The sequence below is a fragment of the Bemisia tabaci genome, chromosome 6, assembly GCF_918797505.1.
Source record: "Bemisia tabaci chromosome 6, PGI_BMITA_v3".
In the NCBI taxonomy this organism is placed as follows: Eukaryota; Metazoa; Arthropoda; class Insecta; order Hemiptera; family Aleyrodidae; genus Bemisia; species Bemisia tabaci.
The window spans coordinates 52,409,322-52,431,459 of record NC_092798.1 but is presented as its reverse complement, the minus strand read 5'-3'; the positions used below and the strand labels follow the sequence as shown (position 1 = coordinate 52,431,459).

Genomic DNA, 22,138 nt, shown 5'->3' with positions numbered 1-22,138 from the left:
CATTTCATTGATCGTTCAAAATCGGCACGCATTTACCAAATTATGTGAAAATATTACAATTTGATTAAATTGTACTATCGCAAACTTATTACAATTTTTCATCACTTTTTGCTCTTTGGGGATCGAGAAACCGGATGCGCGGAGCATTTAGAAAAAACAGCTCAAAAACTTCATTAAACTCCATTACTTCATATGTGTCTTTTTTCCACTTATGTATACATAAGTGGAAAAAAGACACATATGAGGTAATGGAGTTGGGTAAGTAACTCATTTGCTAAATATGCATATCACGCTAGAAGCAAGTTTAGCATTATGGCCGCGATCGAAACAATTTCGAGGGAACAGGGTCGGGCTGGCTCGGATCTGAGGGGCATAGACCCTTGGCTAGTTAAAGGGGCGTAATGTGATATTTCCTGGCAGGGCATCCCCTATGTGGAGATGGGTTCAGGAAACTTTGACAAAGCACACGTTTACACTATTTTCAGGTTCAAAGTTTATTAATCGTACAGAGTAAAAATAGCAAAATTAAACATATTGATGTGACCGACAGACATCTGAAATTAAAGAAAACCTAAAATATTAAAACCACTAGACGCATCCAATCACCATTATTTCCAAAAGAACCGAGTCAGTGCTACGGTTTACACGAGTTTAAGACGTGGGTCTGCAAATCCAGCCGAAAAACGAATCAGACAAGAACCTGAAAAAAGAAGAAAGAACGATTATCAACACAGCCGAGGACAGGAAAGACGTATTCGGGCCTCTTTTTAACTTTCCTCCCGAATCCGAGCGACAGCTCGTTGGCAGCGTATAGCAGAGCATTGAGAGCTCGCGCTTCGCGTCATCGCGCCTTCAATTTTTCAGATGCAGCACGGACGTCCATCAAGTACGAATAGTTGTATCTCTGCGCCGTCGTAAACGCGCATCCTTTCCCTCCCTCTTTTTCCATATTGTGTTTGTTTCCGTTTGTCTTATTCGTAATGATGCTTCAAACTAGTAGCATAGAGCAGAGCATTGCGAGTTCACGACTCACGCCATCACGTCTTACATTTTTCATCACTGAAAAAATTAAATTTCTGATTTAACAATTCAACTGCTAAAAAAATGACTGCAATATTTCAACGTAGATTTCAAAACACAAAAATGCTACTTTAACTACTATTGTAAGCTAATTTAACGGCGGGGGTGGTTGAAGGAGCATTTTTGTGTTGTGAAATCTACGTTGAAATATTGCAGCCACTTTTTTTTTTAGCAATTTAATTGAAATCAGCAATTTAATTATTTCCCTGTATGCAATGCGAACATCCATCTTACGTGAATAGTTGTATCGCGTTTACACTTTAGATGTCTCTTATTTCTGAATTTCGAGATAAATTAAGGTAAAGTTTGCCTGAGATATGCTATCCCTGGTAAAAGTTGGCGATAGGAGCTGCGTTTCAAAATACCATAGGAGTTCTTATAGCCGACTGAAGAGGGCGATAGAAAATAATATAGCTGACTGCAGTAGATAGTGGAAAAAATTATACAGCCGGGCTATACCTAGTTCGTATCACCGGACTTTACACTTTATCGCCTGGCTGTTGCTTTTTCGCCATCGGCTATAAAAGGCTAAAAGAAATTGAGTAGAAATTCTTCTGCTTTGTAAATCCTTAATTTTGTACGGAATCGCCTTAATATTTACAAAACGCACATTATAGTTTCCTTTACTACATATTTTTTTTCATCAATTAAAATGAGAATAATCCATACAGAGTGTGCAAACATTTCAAAGTCATGAGTTGAAAAACGCTGACTCCGCGAGATTAATTATTAGAGCCTAACACAAAGCGGAGCGGCGGCGCACTGGCGCCAGCTACAAACCTAACAGGGATACTTCACGCATTGCGCAATGCGTGAAGTATCCCTGTTAGGTTTGTAGGCGCCAATGCGCGTTTCGCGCTGGCTGCCCGCTCGCCGCGCCGCGCCGCAGCGTACCGCGGCGCTTGAAGCAACTATTTCACACCAGAGGTAGTGCACAGTATCATACGAAATTGAAGGCACTCCAACATACTAGGAATGGCAGGCATCCTTCAAAAGTACGGAGCTTTCCTCGCAAATTAAATCAAGATACTGCGGCCCAAAAAGAGAGCGGTAGTCCAAAAACTCACTAAGTCCTAGCATCCGTAATTAGCAACGTTAACGTTTAGCATACACTTTATCGCCAGGCTGTTGCTTAATCGCCATCGGCTATAAAAGGCTATAAGAAATTGTGATGCCGGCTATAGAAGCTATTAGAAATCTTACAGCCGGCTGTAGGTCTATGGTATTTTGGAACACAGATTCTACTGCCAATTTTTACCAGGGATGGTGTGTCCAAATCAATAGTCCTTTTGAAAAGGAAGAAATATGTTTAAAAGTCTCTCAAAAGGTCTATAAAGGGCGCGTATGGTCTGAGAATCGAACCGACCATTGCTTGAAAGGGAGTTACACTTAGCAAATGAAGGAGGGGGATGATAAAGCTCCTGTATGTCAACAAATGGGGGCAAATTTCACAGAATAGTGTTCACGCTTCAGAAAGTAGTTCTTGAACCGCTCTGTTCACCACTACCATGCGTAAAAGCACCTCTCTTCACTCCTAACTCTCTTTTCTTCCGGTCATCTAAGAAATTTTCCGCATATATTCTCGGTCGTAATTTTTTTTCTCTTCTTATTCTGCTATCTGTCAGAGGGGCGCGCCAAGGGGGCGTATCTGCCAATGGCAGATTGGCCATACGGCCAGTCCGAGCCTGCGAAGGAAGAACGTTCTATCTACTCAATGCCACCGTCAAGGGTATTTAAATTTCAATCTTTTGTTTTGAAGAGTTTTTTTTTTTACATAGAACTCCATCAAACCTTGCCTCCAATGACCAAAAACCTGAATTCTTCCGTCAACGGATAGGTTCTTATTAAAAACGCCCAATGATAATCGGTGCGCTCAACGCTATCTACATATTGAGTGAGCTTTTTCCCATGCAGCACCCACTTTCAACGTCCCAGCACTTCTGATCGCAGATTCCAAAATCACTGCTCTATGGAAGAACAAAGTAAACGTCTGAAAGCTTCTCTCGGGGATATCAATTGGACGTATTTCTATCGAACGGAACTATGTGCATTAAGCCATGAGCCATGAGACCCATAAGAATATATGCGTGACATGGATCACGTCATAATGCACATAGTTCCGCTTGGCAGAAATACGTACAATTGTGTTGCAATCGACATGCCTCACGTTTAATAAGTGAAGTGCTTGGAGACTCCTGACATCACAGGTCTAAGCTCCCACTTCTATTAAGCGATCATTGGACGAGGAAAAATGTAACATCGTACGATGCAGGTCTCCCGATGTGTCAAAGTTTCAAAGTCTGTCGCCTTCCTATTTTAAACACTCGATGCATAATCCCTCTCGAGTGGATCCAGGTTCAAGGGTTTTAATTTACGCTTTGGATTCGGACTCAATGCCCAACGAACCAGTCGCCTAAGATTGACGAGCTCCGCCATCCGCGTGAAAATCTATGCCTCGAGCAGTGGCGAGGTGTGCTTTGCGAGATATCGATTGATGATCTGTCATTTAAACCTATGGAAAAAGATCGATAGACAGGGTGTTCCCCGAACACCTGAATAACTGATTCTTTACCATAGCCTCGAATGAGAAAATATCGAAAATGGATCATTCACCCCTCGCCACTGACTTCAAGTGCCAGATTAGGGCTTTGGAACGTAAATTAGATAATTTTGCAGTATAGCGCATGTAAGCAGAGTGGTAGTAGTATTAGTAATGGCATACGATTCTTTTCAAGAGGTGCCCCAACATCTGAAACCATTTACATTCATGGGAGTCGCTTCCGTAGCGCTCTCTGGCGCTTTGCGACTCCTAACCGCCACAGTACCCGGTCCTCCCACAACCCGTCAGGGAGTTGGCACACCCTCCTTTTATATAAAACCCCCTGTCGCCACCCTCTCACTGGGCGTCCTCTTCGTCTCCTCCCAGGAGGAACCCAATCAAGTATCTTCTTCGGCAGCCTCTCTTCCGTCATCCTGTTAACATACTCGTGCCAGTCAAGCTGTTTGGCAATGACGTCGAACTTGATGTCATTTTCGACTTGCATGATCGACGCACCCAATCTTTACGAACTCGATCTCTCCTAGGGATTTCAGCGAGATTTTGAACGGCGCGAAATATTATACCCTTAAGTCCCTTCATTTCGTTGGATATGCAATTTTATACTCTCGGTGGTAAAATAGTTGCGCGAGCCCATACTAAAAGTTTTCGGTGATTTTCAGGCGCCGCCGCAGCACACTTTAATCGATAGGCTTAGGACCCCTTGATTATCAGTAAAACCATTAAAACAAGAATTACCAGTATTCATTATATTTTTGCATAAATGTTTTTCATTGGCTTGATAAGAATTGAGCCAGGATAGTTTCAAAAATACTTTCATTACATAACGCTATGTAAATGATTCGTGTTAAAAACCTTAACTAAAGTTATGGGAATAATACGTAATATAATAGTATTAGTAGTTTTTGAATGTAAATTATTAATTTACTTAATCAATTTTGAAAAGTTTCTAAGTCTTGGTAATTTGACATACCTAAGGAGCGATTCTTTACGTAATATCTGGATCTTTGAAAGCATCTGGGCTGAATCCTTATCAAGTCAATTCCTGGTTCCAGGATTTTTTTTTAGCTACTCATAATTGAAAGGAAACAAAGTAACCTATTGTAAACATATACAAGCAATTTTTAAATAAACATATAATACTGATTAACACTGTTTTATTGTCAAACATGGCTGAGCTTCACATAGTTTCATTGCCACCGAATCGGGTAAAAGCTCAATACTTTGTTTTCTTTCTCTAAATCTTTCTCTTTTCAAGTCTTGATCCTCGCACTTGAATCAACAAGATACTCGTGTCACTCGGTGGCGCGGCGTGCTTCGATATATATCGATATTTCCCCATTTGAAGCTATGATAAAGAATATATTATTAAGGTGTTCGTTGCGAACACCCTGTTTATCGATCCTTTTCTATAGGTTTAAATGGCATAACAATCGATTTATCGTGATTCACGCCACGCCAATGGTGCCACTTTGCTCAATCTGCATACAATGTGCCTAATCGATTTTACATGGGTAAAACATGATCACTCTACGACTTGAAACCATGTCTCCCAAATTAAAAAATTCCACGGTGTTTAGCGTTTAAGATTAGACATGCAGGAATTCCTGGAAAAGGAAAAAGAGCCGCAGATGAAAGTTGGGCGAAAGTAAACTAATCGACTTTCGGTTATGGCTCAACTTTCGGTTATGGCTCAACTTTCGGCTTTATGAATCAAAGCAACAGTTATCTCATTCTCAAGTGACTCCTCTTGATCCCAATCTGGGAAGCGTTCTCTAGATCCATCCCAGTTTCCCATTAATTAGTTGTAGTGCTTGAGCGTTCGCCGAACGTATACGTTTGTGTGTGCCTGTTCTGTCTTCCGACCGAACCCGCAACCGATTTCATCATGACATTTTTCGGACGTCTGACAGTTCTCCTCCTTTCGTGGTGTCTGTCCGTTGAATTTAGCTCGCCGCATGGACACGACAGCACAGGTAGCTTCCCTAACTGCATCTTTGAGTATTTACACGAACATGCGCTATTTAATTTTCCCTGTTAACCACTGCTGTTGAAGAGCACTTTCTTCAAAATTGTTAAAACTGTTAAAGTTCACAAGGAGAGAATCTCTTATTGGTAATTTTTTAATTAAAATTTAAGTCTAGTAAAATGCGCGTAAACGGATTCCAAAGGGGTACCGTATAGTTTGTAAGAGCTGTTTTACACTTCATTTAAACATTTTAAATGTTGAAAATTGGTTCTACAAAACTTCACAGACATTATCCGTAATATAATTCCTTAAGTTTTACTTCTCATAAATATCCTAAAAAATGTACCTTAAAAGAGCGTTCCTCCTCGCAATTTTCATAGCTTTTTCAGGACTTGCTTGTTTTCAAAACGAGTTTTTAAAAGTTTTACTCGTCGTTGCTACCACATATTGTCACCTTCCGGCCATATACCACAAGCGCCGTGCGAAGTTTAAAGATGTCCGCCGCCGTTTTATTTTTTTTTTTAAGAGAAATTGTTCAACGAAGCTGTCCGCAAATTTTACTGAATTTTCTTTGTGCTGCCGATTAAATTCAGAGCAATTTTCAAACAGATTCAACCAACAATTTCTCTGTAAAAAAATAAAATGGCGGCGGAAATTTTTAAACGTCGCATGGCGCTTGTGATATTTTGGCCGGAAGGTGACGATAAATCCTTCGTGAAAAAAAAATCGAAAATCCCTGTAAAAAGTGCTTTGAACTCATTGTGTAGAAAATAGGGTAAATTATGCTTTGGTAAATAAAACCCCTCATGATTACTTGGCACGAAATTAAATGTGCCTCTTGATTTCAGACCGTGCGAGATTTCAGTCGGGTTCTTCGATGCCATCGGTCGGGTTCGGCCAGAAAGATGGGCTCATGGGCCAAGTTCCTCTAACACCGCCTGAAGAATTGGGTGAGTGACAAACACCTTGTTTTTCCGTGCACTATACGCTGTTAAAAATCGAGGAGTAAAATTCGGTGCCTAAGTCTAAACGGCACCCAAAAACCCCGAGTGATATACTGCATGCTAAGGAAGAACGCCGTATTAACCTCCAGGCGTTGCCAAATTTCCTCTGATAAAATACGAATTCATTGGGGAAATTTTTAATATTTTTCTTCTGATTTTTCAGACTATTTTGTTCGCGATTTATTTTAAAATATCTGAAAATTTAAGGAAAAATATAGACAAATTTCGTCAAAAATACATGTTTTATCCGGGGAAATTTGGCAACTCTCGAATGTTCATACGGCGTTCTTCCTTAGCATAGCAGTGAAGATGCGAAGTGAAATTAGTACCATAAAAGCGCGTGACACTCTGCAAAAAGAGTAGATTCCGCTCCGTACTTGAGTAGCATTTTTCGACGGAAAAATCGTGATATTTTGAAATTGGGTTGGTATTTCTTTGCGATTAATTGGTAGGATTATAAACATCGGAGCGATTATCCCCAATATTGTCGCAATGCGTAATCTCTATAAAATTGAATTCGATTAAAGCGAAACTTAATCTCAAATCATCACGATTTTTTGTTCGATAACAGAGCAAAAGTGCGAGAAATTGTCGTTTATAAAATTGCGATGAAATCGCAAATAAGTACAAGGGCCGAATATATTTTGAAACACCTCACTTGAAATGCTCACTTTTCGATTCTGACAACTTATATAAACTACGGCCTTCCGAAATTTCAGAAGCTTCGATAACCGTAAAGCTGCGACCAGAAAATGGCTGGTAAGCATGTTCTTTCACAATGTCTTATTAAGAAATTAGTCATGAGAGGAAAGTAATCTGTGCCTGCATGCAGACTAATAATATTTACATGTAATAGTCCGCTCCTTCTATCTTGCGTCAGATTTTGTAATGTGTATCAAAATTGCACTGGATTAAAGACTGAAACAATTCAAGTACCATTGAGAGGCTCCTGCAAACAATTTAAGATAGTAATATTTCGATGAGAATACTAATTGAAAAGATGGAAAATGACCATTTTCATTTTCATATTTATACTCTTACATAGAGGATAACGACCTCTACTTCATTGCCTCTTCGTGTGCTCTCTTCGCTTCTGCAAAAAGTTGAAGATAAAAACGTTTTCCTCAGATGATATGAGGAGGAAACCCAGCAAAACGATGAAAAGACAGGTTTTTTTTCCCCAATTTAATATTCACACTTACAGTGGGAACGAATTTCACTCCGTTTTCTCTTTTATAAATATCATCTGTGTGGACATGATCAAAGCATGTATGTTTCTAAGTGCCCATTATCCCGATGCCCTTAGCGACCTTAGTGATCGTGACCGCGCGTAGCGCCTTCAGTTTCCCGTGTATGCAACACGGACATTCACCGAGTACGAATAGTTGTAGGTGTCAAGGCGTTGGAAGAATTTGATGACGGAAAGTTGGAGAACGAGCATTTCCATCTGTGACATCGCAAATCTTCTCATTTTATGTTATTTCAATGAGATCTGAAAATTGTTCATTGGAATGTTTACAGGCCTATCTTCATCCTGTATAGAATATTTTGTGAAAATTAATGATGATATTGATAATTTATTTTTCATTTAAAGAAAATAATGAAAAGTAAAAAAAGGCTATTAATTATTTGAGAGGCGTGGAGGACAAGGTGCATGAAGGCAGTGTGAACATATTCGGAGAGCGTGTGTTCAAAGTTTCAAAATTACACAAAGTCTACTGACGAAATCACATTTTGATGCATAAAAATTCGATTTTACGAATAAATTTTTCACATCGTATGTTTCCAGACTTTGTTCCCGGATATTCCGAGCTAGTAAAGGCTATTGACGGATCCAGCGATATGGTAACACCGGATTTCCTCCATTTAAACCTATGGAAATGTATCGATTCTTAGAGGGGCCAGATGCTCCGACAAGAATCAATTACCTAACATAGGTTTAAATGGAAAAAACCCGGTGTTGCCAAATTGTCAGATCCTACTGCATTACAACATAGCGATGCTCAGCGAAACATCTTTAAAGTTGCACTTAATCATATTTTCAGACGCATCATACTGGATGGATTCAGCGCGGAAAACCTTGGACATGAACCTTCGTCTGAAACCGAACAAGAATCGGGCGAAAAATGTGATTCTGTTTATGGGCGATGGGATGTCAATGCCGACCGTGGCAGCGGCAAGGATCCTCAAGGGCCAGCTAAACAACAAACCCGGTGAAGAGACAAGACTAGTTTTCGAGGACTTTCCTAGCGTTGGCTTGGCCAAGGTAAGCACACGAATCGGAGTGTTTTTCTATAAAAAACGAAAAATATTAAAATATTTAAGGTGATTCGTCAAGCTCAATACTGACGTGGTCGAACTGGCATGCGATAAACCGCATTGATTAGATACAAAATGTATAGGTGCATAAATGTATGATGATAGATGCACATGTTATCTGTTTCTTGAAAAATGTAAACATAAACTCAAACTTGGTTTTGGTAGTAACATCGGAAAACGGTGCTGCCAAAATGTCGCTCTTTTTACCGTAAGATGAGGCTGAGCGACGGCGTTACAAAACACTTTAAAGTTGCGAGAAAAAAAACAAAACGGAGGTAAACCCCATATATTTCCAAAAACTAGAAGTATTAAGGAATCCAAAACTAAATATTGTTGGGTCGCATTTGAAGGAAAAAAAGAGTTCCCCCTGGACTACCTAGGTGTGGAATGACCCTTAACTTCTCTCCCGGATGAGCGAGATGCCGTTGGCAGAACAGAGCGGAGCATTGCGAGTTCACGTCACGCGTTATCGCGCCTTCAATTTTGCAGACGCAACACGGACATCCACCGAGTACGAATAGTTGTATCTCTGCGCCGTCATCGATGCGGCTCCTTTTCTATCCTCTTTTTCCAAGTTGTGATGGCTCCGATTGTCTATGAGTGGAGTTGCTTCAAGGACTGCGTGAGCAACATAACTGAAGATAGGAGAGACGTAATCGAGCATCATTTTTTAACTTTTCTCCCGAATCCATGGCGCCTTCAATTTTGCAGACACGGACACCAGCGGGCCGATTATTGAAAGTTTAAATCAGGCCGATAAGACATCAAAATGTGATATATTGCATGGTAAAGATAAGGCTATGTCTTGTCTTGTCGTGCTGACGTAGTTTCAATAATCGGCCCGCTGTCAAGCACAAGATAATGCTAGAGTTTTCCGTCGAGATCCAAGAATCCGATTTTTGAGTCTCATATCGATATGGTTAAAATCGAAAACTGTGTATCTCCAATCGCTAAATAGAAAATTCTACGCTTCTTCTATTTTGGTGGAAAACCCCGACTCGCTGTTTTTTTTTTCCTTTCAATTTTCTACGAATTTTTTTCACTTTCTCAAATATACTCGTAAAAAATTTTAAAAGGATGTTTTTTCGCTCAGTTTCTTTCTAGAGAACTAAATCATATGATAGAACATTTTTTATACGTTGCAAAGGAGATGCGCATTTTGCGGATTCAGCCATCGTTATATCAGCAATGCAACAAAACGAGTGGTATAGGGTGCATTACCAACAAGGTAAAATTGCTTCCACTGCATAGGCGCGTTATGTACGTATGTTGCCAATCTGCTAATTGAAGGAGCATTTCTTTTCTCAATTTATTGTGATAAAATGAAACAAGTTGCAACTTCCTTCTGCATTGGAAATCACTCATCGACATTGAAATCACCAGACCACGGATCTCGGTTTGCGACGTTGTAGATTTCCTGTCATATTTCATTTTTGGACAGGATAACTACTCGACGTCGATTCTTGGCGTAATTTTTCTTCTCGGTGCGAAGAAAACTCTGTAAAGACTTCGAGGAATGATATATTGATTTGCTCGCTTTCAAAAAAACCAAATGAGAACGGAGATTTTGAGAAACCACAAACGAGACAAGTAGTCTAGTAGTTTCACCGTAGTTTTCTTCCTGGCACTCATTCTAAAAATACTAGAGCAACGGTAAAAAAAAGTCGATTTAATGACAGAACAATTGCAACATTGTTTTAATATTTTCGTTGCCCCATGGGACCGTTCCTAAATTACGTAACACAGTTTTCCGGCATTTTTGACCCCCTCTCTCTTGTAACGCTTTGTGACGTAGGCCCTCATCCTTTAACACTGAAAGCAAAATGGGGTAACACTCTCCTCAACCCCCACCCCCTCCTTCTCCCTAGAGCGTTACGTAATTTAGGAATAACTATGTCATTTGGGAGACTTATGAAATTCTAGGGGTGCTCTAATGAGATCTTTTGATATGTATTTCGGAGTGTGTGAATTTCTTTGAATTTTTTTTCTGTTGGCAGACATATTGCACGGACACGCAGGTGGCTGATTCGGCATGTTCCTCGACTGCCTACCATTGCGGCGTCAAAGGGGCTTACTACACGGTCGGGCTCAACGGTCGCGCGCGGCGGGGTGATTGTCGAGCCGCTATCAACGAATCCAACCACGTCACTTCAATAAGTAAGACCAAATCTCATTTCAACTTCATTGATCCGCTTTTTAAAGCAAAGAAGAAAAGCGCACTGAAGAAAATCGCCCGATTTCGGCGAAAAATTCAAGTTTTGCTGCATTCTAAACGAATGCCGAAGATCCGTATTTTTCGTCAAAATTGGCCTTCGGACCCATGTTTAAGCCAGTATTAGACCCGAAAAGAGACAAAAATGACCAGATCATGCCATGCATTCCGTATAAATAGGCCTTCAGTGAGCAAAAAATCGTTGAGTCGAGGAAATTCGGGTCGGCCCAAAAGTGACCTTTATCGATACTCCTCCTTTGCAGAATAGTTTCCTCATAAATCTGACAGTTTTTGCCAGAAAAAACTAAAAGACTTTAGCCTCGCAGCCTTGTGCGGAAGGGTTGGGTGGAATAACTTCTCTTGCTAATTAAGGGTTCAGGTTCACCTGTGCCGTAGTATTGATTTTGAAGCGGTAAGCAGAAAAAACGCATTTTTCTTACGCAGATTGTAAAAATTGATGAGCAAAAAAATCGTGAAGTTGAGGAAATTCAGCGAGGGCTTAAAATTTGCCTTTATCGATACCTCGCCTTTCATGAAAAAAAATAATAAAATAAAAAAAAATAAAATAAAAATGCATTTAGTTGTTTCAAAAGCAAAGGAAACGTTGCACGATTTTGGCAAGACTACAATGAGCCAGCAGACAAGGAAAGAGAACTGCGTAACATGTTTCCTCCTGATATTATCAACGGATAGTGTAATGGATTCGAAGGGGCACTTGGTCGCTCCTCTGACTAGAGGGCGTATCTCCATTAGCACGTGAGCCCTGATCTCCAAATGCTTCTATGCTTTCCGAGGCTCATGCTGAATGCTGATACGCCTTTACGTCAGAGGAGCTACGACTTGACCCCTCGACCCCCTCGTTTAGCCAGAACCCTGGTTCTTTATTTAAAAATCCATCAATTTTGACCTTTTTTCGCAGATCAGTGGGCCCAAGACGCGGGAAAATGGACAGGAAGCGTAACAACAACGAGAATTACGCATGCATCGCCATCGGGTGGTTACGCACACTCAGCAGACAGGGAATGGGAAACTGATTCGGCCATCCCAGCGGGCTGCAGTGCCAAGGACATCGCACACCAACTTGTGTACAACGCACCAGGAAAGGATATGCGGGTAAGAACATGATTCCACATCATGGTGCGCATTCGATCCACATGAATCATTCGAAAAATAAAAAAGTGAACCGGTCCGCGTCATGCGATCGACTTGATACGAACGACACCGATTCGATCGACAACCGAGGATCGATCGACAAAGTGACTCGATCGAAAAATTCGTGACTCGATCCACAACTCCATGAATCGGTCGACAAAACCCGTGAATCGATTGACAATCTCGTGACTTGATTGAAAACTCCATGGTTTGATCGACAAACCCGCGAATCGATCGAATTGGTGTCGATCGAATGACGTCAATCGCATGTTTTTATTTTTCGATTGGATCCATACTCTCCCGATAGTGCGTTTGATGGTTTCTAACAATAGAGAGTAAGTCCTTTAAAAATAGAGACAAAAATCGATTAGTCCATTGGAAAAAAAATTTCAATCACAAACAGCGAAATAAGTCCCAAAACACGGTATTTCATGGTCTCTTTAGAGAAAGAGTAACTGGTTAACACGGCGACCACTGGGAACCAAAATAAAACGGCGGTGATTCCAGGTAGAAGGGGGTCGTTGTCGACATTTCACACGTAGTATATCTTCTTATCATAGCGACCTTCTGATGACAAATAAGCGCTTCACTGTAGTGTTAAGATTGCAGATCGAGCGCGCCTTCAAATCGTCGTATACGCAACATATACATCTTCAAAGCACGAATAGTTGTATCAAGACGTTTGGCATTGACAAATGGACTACATTTTGCAATTAATTTGGAACTATAAATTCTAGCCCGGTTTAAAAACAACGTATGTGCCAGTTTCCCTGTGCACATCAGTGTTTTTCCAGAAGAGCCAGAATTTATGGTTCCAAATTGCAAAATGCAGTCCAATTGTGCACTATCGAGATTTTCGGCCGATGACAATGAATGAAAACGGTGTACTAGATGAATTGACGCGTAAACCACGGACCTCGATTGCGGTGTTTTTTTAAATTTCGTTTCATATTTTGATGTTTCTAAGAAACGTGAGCCTTTCCTTGGTGAATTTTTTAACAGAATTCTCTGTCAAATAAGGATCTAACATAGATACTTTATATAGAGCAGCTTGAGACAAAGGTAACAGAAGAAAAACAAGAGGGGAAAACGGGAAACGAGGCTAATATACACAATTTAAGAAAAACCGAGACGTTTCAACTCAAAACTGAGTCATTTTCAGTCGGGAATGTTACAATACTAATTTAAAAAACGATGCAAAACCTGATCCCTACATGGTGGTGGCCGGAATTTGAGGAAAATGATTACAAGCCACATCTATGCCGCCATCGTTGACCGAAAATGATCGACACTGAACGTCTCGGTTTTTTTTTTTTTTTTTTTTTTTTTTTTTTTTTTGTGGAATTTAGCCTTGTTTCCCGTTTCCCCCTTGTTTTTCTACTGTAAGGATCTAACTGGACGTGGCTTACGGGCTTAAATTTGTCTCAACTAGATATTTTTTGCGTCTTAGGTTTTACTAGGTGGAGGACGCAAACATTTCCTGACCAACGCTACTGATTTCAACGGAACGCGGACGGATGGGCAGAACCTCATCACGAAATGGAAGGAGGGAAAGGCAGGACAAAAAGCTACGTATGTTCAAGACAGAGCAGGACTGATGGCGATCAATCCGGCAGAAACAGATTACTTACTCGGTAATTATTCATGTAGATTATGTGGTGATTTCTTCCATATTTTTCGGGCCAAAATCCAGGATAAGCCCGCTGCGCTAGAAAACATAAGCGGATTTAGACACCGCGAACGGAGGAGGGTGAAACGGGGGTCCGGGGGGCCTTCCCAGAAAATTTTCGAAATTTGAAAGCATCTTAGATGCGCTTTGAATCAATTTTTTCATGAATAAGTACCAAATATGAGCGCCGGCCTTTCTTCTTCTCTCCTCCGTTTCTTCCTTTTTGTTCTAACGAAAGGGGGGAGGGGGGGGGGGTAAGCCCTCTATGCCCGCCTCCCGCCTCCTCCTAGATCCGCCTATACTGCCGTGCAATGCAAAAACGCCGTAAACACCGTTTTAAATTTTTGGAAACAATGTATCATAGCAGAAGAACTTGTGTACCTTGGGACAATGTTTTTACAGAATTCTTTTGCAAATACTATCAAGAACTTAACCTGAAAATTCGAGGTGCATGGGTAAAACAGTTTTTATTTTATAAAGTGTTAAGTTCCAAAAACGCGAGAAAATCTTGATGGATTTACGGCGTTCTTGCTTAGCACGGCAGTATAGCCCGTGCATCTTTATCAAACGAACTCATCAAATGCAAGATGGCGGAGATGTGTACTGGTTTTTGCGCGTGTCCGCTATCAAAAGTTGGCGGGCCGTCAAATGTTGATGAACAATCGCCATCTTGCATTTGATGAGTTCATTTGAGAGCGAGACACGGGCTTAAGCTGAAAAAAATGTCGCGCAATGCTTTTTTTTTATCGTTTCTTACACCTCATTAGCTCGGCTGTCATCGTGATTGCCAGGAGACTTGAACGCAAAATTAAGAAAAACTCCGACGATTTTACCGTAATGGGTTAGATCCTACGCAGCTTTATTTTGAGCTTCAGATTGAACATTCACTGCACTGCCGTGCTACGGAAAAACGCCGTATGATCATTCGAGAGTTGCCAAATTTCCTTCGATAAAATGTTTATTTTTGAGAAAAATTAGGAATATTTTCCCTTGAAATTTTCAGGAACTTTAGGTGAAATAGCGAACAAAATCATCTGAAATATCGGGAGAAAAATATTCACAAATTCTTCCGAAAATTCGTGATTTCCTAAAGACGATTTGGTAACGCCGCTTGATGGCTCATACGGCGTTTTTCCTTAACGCGGCGTGCAGCCAGTTCGAATCTAGCGGCTTGCGCCTGATTTATAACGAGGCTGCAAGTGTTCAACCTACAGATCTAGTCAATGTAACCCAAAACAAAACGAACTAAAGGATATTCGCCGCACGTTTAGGTTACTTTTGGTTTCTTATCAGTAGCGACTTTAAAAGTTGGCAACACTAGCTGTTGTTCCGCTATTCGAATTCATTAAAAGTATCGATTTTAGGTAGGGCAAGTTGCCTCACCAAGAATTTCCCAAGTTTTAAAATGTTGCCTCTTCATAATTATCAAAAAATCTCTCAGAATGACGAATAGTTTTGGTTTCCCACCATTGAATAGGTAATTTTAAAGGGAAAATAAACGTGTGAATTTGAATACTGTACAAATATTCAGTATTTTTAAAAGAAAGGAGAATTTGCACGATTTTGAAAACGCTGTAATAGCGCTGGTTCCTTTTCGCTGAATGCAATTCAAATGTTTCTGTTCCCAAAGAACTTCGTTAAACGTGAATTGGATTACATTTTGCATAAAGGAACAACTATCCCTGGCTCTCCCATAAGAGCAAATATCTGCATGGGGAAACCAATGGTATATGTATGTTATATTTCTAAAATGGATCAAAAATAGTGGTTCCTTGTTGCAAAATGCAGTGGCGTAGCTAGGAATCCTTGGGAGGGGGGGGGGGGGTGTCCATTCAAAAACGTGACGGTAAATTTACATTATTTTATGTACGTCTCTAATATTATTATATGTCTGCCCTCCAAAAGTAAAAAATACACTAAAAAGGGTACAATTAACGAGGTTTGGGCGGGGGGAGTGTCCAGACCCCTCGGACCCCCCCCCCCCCTCTGTCTACGCCACTGGCAAAATGTAATGGAATTTTTCCCGGTGACCAGGCCTGTTCAGGATGGACCACATGAGCTACTACGTGGACGCGGACCACACGGAGGAACCAAGCCTGGAGGAGATGACGGAGAAGGCCATCCAGATCCTGGAACGAAACCCGGAAGGGTTCTTCCTCTTCGTCGAGGGCGGGAAGATCGACCTGGCGCACCACGACAACCTGGCCCACAAGGCCCTCGTCGAGACGATCGAGTTCGAGAAGGCCGTCGTGAAGGCCCTCAAGATGACGAGCGTGGAGGACACTCTCGTGGTCGTGACCTCGGACCACTCGCACTCCTTCACGATGAACGGGTACCCGAAGCGCGGCAACTCCATCTTCGGCTTCTCGGACGAGCTCTCCGACCTGGACTGGAAGCCCTACTCCACGCTCAGCTACGCCAACGGACCCGCCAAGACCAAGTACGAGGACCCCGTCGCTCACACCCGCTACAATCTCACCAACGACGAAACCGGTGAGTTTTTTTCATTCGTGGGGCCTTCATAAGGCAAAGTTTCGCCAGTGGATTTCCTCGATTTCTTCAACGAGATCGGCACCCTCGTAGCAGTGGCTCTTGAGAAAAGTTGTAAAAAACTCGTAAATTTTAAGAGAACTTAAGATTTACTTCAAACCCATTTGAAAATTACGTAAAAAAACTCTTAAAATATTCGTACCAGGAAACCCCTTTTGGGGGTTTTTTACATAAAATTGAACAAAAATTTTAAGTAAATTTTTTACGTAAGATTTACGTATTTTATTTCTTTTTTTCATAAACTTTCTGCGGGCAAAAACGAGGAGAAAAAAGTGGTGAACAGAAAAGGGTAAAAGGAAAAGTTGCAGCCCTTAAAATTGAGGATATAGTTTGTTGTTTTTCACGCAAATTTTACGTTTTCTTTCAATTAAAATAACACTATTTTTTTATTTAAAAGAATTCCCCAAAAGGGTTTCTTAAAACGAGTATTTAAAGAATTTTTTTACTTAAAATTTACGAACTCTTAAAATTTACAAGTTTTTACATTTTTTTTGACAACTTTTTGTAGAATTTTTTTAAGAGCCATTGCTACTAGGGCAGAGTTGCAAACCAAAGGAGAAAAACGCTCTGATACTGTCAAGAATTAAACTTAGCTGCTTGATGAATTTTGGCCACAGTTTTCATCCATCAACTTTTCAACCCACCTTGGGAGGTGGGTCGAGAACTTTGGATGTGGTTGTCATTGCTGCCAGCATGAGAACCAAATGTTGTAAGCACACCATCGCCCAGAGGGAATTTCGTTTTATTGTAACTGAGGTTGGTAGTGGTTACAAATTTTGACCAAACCCACTCGTGAAAATGTTTTTCACTGTTCCAGGGTTGCCATAATTTCTTTATCTTCAAATTCCCTGATTTTTCCCTTCAAACTTTGACCTTCGGACGAACTTCCCACCACCTTTTTTTTTTCTTAAAATACGCTGCTTTTGGTTAAACTTCGGGAAAAAATGTCTTTGATTAGAGGTCAGATGATAGATAAAGGCATTCGGGGGGGGGGGGGGGGGGTAAAAGATGACAAGCCTCTAAATGAACCGCGTTTAGTAGAAAGGAACTAAGCCACATCAGCTTTTGCCCGCCGGGCAGTTTCATCTTTTACAAGATTACGTTTGTGCGGATTCCTTGTAATTTTCAAGGAATTTGCTTCGTACTATGTAAAAAGTTCACTGAAAGTACAAAATTCCGCACAACCCTTTTCATGTGCAACACTGAATTGCCTGATTAAATTTGGCAATAGCTGCTGCGGCTTAGTTCCTTTCTGCATAAAACGGTCCAAATAGTATGATAATAATGGGTATCTACAAGACTGTCTGTAACAGAGAAATTCAGGAGCTGCTATTGAAGGTCCATAAAAGCCAAAATCAGACGTTTACACTGAACGATTGATTGATTTAATTCATGAGAATCCAAATATAAATTGGCGTCAATGCCAATCCATTTGGCCAAGAAACAGCTGACTCCCCAAGTAGCATTTTTCAACGGAAAAATCAGGATATATTGCAATTTTATCGGCGATAAAATCGCTAGGACCATCAACATCTGAGCGATTATCCTCGATTTTATCGCCCCGCAATTTATCGCGATAAATGGCGATTTACTCTCGCTTTCATCGACGAAAATTGATCGCGACTTTATCGAATCAAAAATTGAAATGTGTAGCGATTCAATCGCCATATAGCGAAATTTTTAGTGCAATAATATCTCGATACATTGCCACCGATAAAATCGCTATTTATCGCGATCACTGCTATTTGGGTGTGGGCTACTACAATGAGCGTGCGCAATTCCTGGACACGCCTCCCACTTCTACAGAAAATGTCTGTTTGTCAGTTTAACTAGTGATTACTTAATCGTAATAAAAATCAATATTGAAAAAACCCATATTGATAAATTAAAAGTTAAAAATGATTATTCATCTCCTCATAAAGAATATTTAATTTTACCTACTTCTTGCTTTTTTAAATTTAAATTAAATAATAATATAGTAACTAATGATACAGTACTAGTATGCAACTAATGATATAGTAATTTCTTTTAATTTTTCAGCAAATCCACAATACGAATTCTCGGCGATGGTTCCGATGGTCTGGGAAACACACGGTGGTGATGATATAGGCGTCTACGCTGTTGGGCCCTGGGCTCATCTGCTTGACAGGCAGTTTGAACAAAACTACATTGCAATAGTTATGGCTCATGCTGCCAGCATACTGCCATCCGATACGTCATCATCTACTTCATCCTTACAATTGTCATTATTTTCTATAGTTTTTGGCTCAATATTCGTGTTTTTATCTGTGATGATAAGTTAAGTTAATAGGATAGATACTTAAGTTAAGGCAAAATTAAACTAAAATATATAACAACTGTGGTTTTTTGCTCAGTGGCGAGGTTTTAATAATCGATTATCGATATTTCCCAATTTGTAGCTGTGGTAAAGAATCGATTATTAAGGTGTCCGTTGTAAACACCCCGTTTATCGATCCTTTTCTATAGGTTTAAATGGCAGATCAATCGATACATGGCATAATATACGCCACGCCACTGTTTTTGCTCCTTGTTGGCTCATACTTAACACACACCTAGCTTCCAAATCGAACTATTTCAATATTGAAAATTTAACTTCAAATTGAGATTTATAAAGGAATCTAGTCATTTGAACCTAAATAAAAGATAAATCGAAACTCTGTTGATTTGCCTGGGGAAAGACTAAACCACCGGCCTGGTTCTGTAAAAAACAATGAAGAGACTTTCATGATGAAAGAAATAATAGTGGAGATTTTGAAACTTTGCAATTTGGACAGTGATATTCTAACTTTCACTGTGAATTAGTTGGCTAAGCACTACCGGAGTGTTATCTAACATCCTTCCAAAAAAATTGAGTGCATGCTTTTTGGGTGCTTTCGTTCGCTAATGACTTAAATTAAGTACCCTTCTCTTCTTGACTAATTTTTTTTTTTTCCAGACTTTTTGCTGTTGATCGTGATAAATAGCTATTTTATCAATTGTTTATCGTGATTATATTGGTGGCAATATATCGAGATATTATCGCATTGAAAATTGCGATGTATGGTGATTAAATCGCTACACATCGCAATTTTTGGTTCGATGAATTTTTAATCAATTTTCGTCGATAAGATCGAGATTTTATCGCGATAAGATCGAGGATAATCGCTCAGACGTTGATGATCCTGGTAATTTTATCCCCGATAAAATCGCAAGCGATTTTTCTGTTGAGAAATGCATCTTGGGTATACGGTCGATTATTTTCCGGCTAATTCCGACAGATTCTTCTAAAAAAAAAAATTCGAGAACTGTCTGCCTTCAATTGAAATTTGTGCACTTTTTGGGCCCTTCTCGACCTACCTACTTCAAGAAAAAAAAACCAACAACAGGATTTCATTTTCGGCACTCGCTTTTTATTTGCCAACCATTTTAGATGACGTGACGGACAATTCGCGTAAATGAATTCATTAGGTACAAGTCCTCCTCCCAGTATTAAAACTCTTACAATGCATTGCATTACAAAAGAGTGATTAATCGGGCTATAGCTATTTTGTAGGAAGGAACTGCCATTTCTGACTTGTTTGAGTAACATCATAAGTGTCATTAGTTTCTCTGAGCAGATAGGAGCTTTTATAAATTAGCCAGAAATAGTATTTCCTTTCTAATGAACCTAACAAGGACATTATTCATGGCATGACAAATAGAACAAGTCAAATAAGATAGATTAGTGATTTATTTTTCAAAGCATTTTAAAGCTAGAGTGCAGAGAGGAACACATTGAAAGAGGAAATATCTTGAATATCTGTTTTTGGATATTTTATACTTGTGATGGAGTCAGGCAATCGGGTCTTCAGGGAGGGCAAAAAGGAGGGGAAAAAAAAAATGTATAACCATATACCACACTCAGGGAGGTTAAATCAGTTTCAAGTGGTGTGTAAAAGACTTAAAATTCCAAGCAGAAACCTTTTGGATGTGTTTCAATATTAGAAAATGATAAATTGCAAAATTAAAACTTTGATGCAATATGTAACTAATGTTTGCCGGTACTTAGAATATTTTTTTTTCTTCCCATAACTTGTATTGTAACTTAGAGCGCAGATATCTTGAAATTTCATCCTGCAGTCCTCGAGTGTATTAGAAGGCGTTTAGGGTCAACGATTAGAAATCAATCTTTTTGACCCCAAATTGCTGTTACTGCTGTATTCAGCAATTTGATTTTCTATCTTAGGGGCCCCTCAGCCTAACTCCATGACTTCATTTTTACATTCCTAAGCATCAGTAGGATAAAATTCTATACGTAGAATTAGCTGCTAACCCTATCACTGATGAAAATCTAAAAACATTAAAATAATGAGAAAAATACTAATAAGCAAATGGAGGCAGGGAAGTATTTCGTACGTGAAGTTTTCATAAAAATAGATAAAGGCATGTAATTTTTAAACATTTATATGTTATGCTATAAAATTATTCGATACGCAAATTTAAATTAAAACCGTTCCTTATTAATTTAGAACAGTTTAAATACAACCATCTGACTAAATGGATTACTTATTGGATTAGGATGATTTATGTTTTAATTGAGTGGACATTATTTGTTTCTGACATGAAAGGTTTCTTGATAAAAGTTGCAACACAGACTTATGATCATATATTGGTTGGCAAAAAATACATTGACACAGCTTTGAATTTATATGGGCACTTCCCTGCCTTTGATCATTAAGTGAGAAAATATCAACAAGCTTCACTGATACATTGAATTTACTGGATTGTAAGTCTCTGCCACCTTGAGAGTCATTAAAGAGAGTTCCTTCGTTAATGTCAGAAAACACTTCGTTCTGTGCAGAACTATCTTCATTCTCTTGGTTTACATTTTCATTTTCGATGTTTTGATTCTCAATTTTCACAGCTATTGCCGACACTTCTCCATCTCTCAGCAATTCAACATTGCTCATACGGCTAACCAGGTCATGGGTTATTTCAGTTTTGCAGTCAAATTCTCTTTTTGCGACAAGTACATCTACCCATTCACTCGGCGCATTTTCACTCTTCACAGGGAGTACATTTTCTGATTCACTTGAGAAATATTTGCTCTGTTCGATGGATATATCTGTTGATTCATCCAGACAAATATCTCTCTTTAAAACGGAGACGAGATTGATCCACTTGGTGCAGTTTCAGTCTCCTCAGGTTCTTTCTTCATTGCAAGCACTGAAAAGCTCGATTCCATAGTGTTGAAAACTTGATCAAGTGGATATGCTTACCAATGTTGGAACCTATTAAAGAATACATTTGGAAAATTTCATACCAACCTTCACTGCGTGTCAGAAAAAAATAAAAATTTTTATGTAAGAGAACTTTATCAGGGAGAGAAAGTACTTACAGTTGAGCCACGTTCCGTTTCATCTGACACATTTTACCACACCTGGGGCCAGAATAGACAAAATTCCCAGCGTCCCTGAAAATAAGGAGAAAGACTTTATTTATTTATTTACACTTTTCACAGATATAAAATCCATTATCAGAAAGAAAACAAAACATAATAAAAAAAAAGATTCGAAATATAATGATTGGACAGGCCACCAATCCTACCGAGTCTTCTGGATCATTAAGGTACATTGTCTTATGACCC

The 22,138-nt window shown here is 39.6% G+C and overlaps 1 protein-coding gene and 1 long non-coding RNA gene across 2 annotated transcripts; one reads left to right on the top strand and one right to left on the bottom strand.

Moving 5' to 3' along the window:
- Positions 1 to 290: 290 nt before the first annotated feature.
- On the bottom strand, positions 291 to 22,132 carry LOC140224903 (uncharacterized). Its single transcript, XR_011900112.1, has 3 exons — positions 21,890 to 22,132; positions 7,458 to 7,559; positions 291 to 700 (listed from the first exon to the last, which is right to left on the bottom strand). It is a non-coding gene; the product is annotated as an uncharacterized lncRNA (long non-coding RNA).
- LOC109042021 (alkaline phosphatase) lies at positions 5,413 to 18,869 on the top strand. Its single transcript, XM_019058564.2, has 8 exons — positions 5,413 to 5,613; positions 6,455 to 6,556; positions 8,656 to 8,876; positions 10,927 to 11,086; positions 12,061 to 12,254; positions 13,744 to 13,927; positions 15,997 to 16,455; positions 18,553 to 18,869. Exons 1-8 carry the CDS (start codon positions 5,526 to 5,528, stop codon positions 18,813 to 18,815), a joined length of 1,671 nt encoding a protein of 556 aa, XP_018914109.2. The 5' UTR covers positions 5,413 to 5,525; the 3' UTR covers positions 18,816 to 18,869.
- Positions 22,133 to 22,138: the final 6 nt, after the last annotated feature.

Bases quoted from the DNA above. Each gene is read 5' to 3' on its own strand.
- LOC109042021 (XM_019058564.2), top strand. From the start codon at position 5,526: ATGACATTTTTCGGACGTCTGACAGTTCTCCTCCTTTCGTGGTGTCTG. The intron at 12,255-13,743 runs GTAAGAACATGA...TTTGCGTCTTAG, and splicing joins CACCAGGAAAGGATATGCGG to GTTTTACTAGGTGGAGGACG. The intron at 16,456-18,552 runs GTGAGTTTTTTT...TTAATTTTTCAG, and splicing joins TCTCACCAACGACGAAACCG to CAAATCCACAATACGAATTC.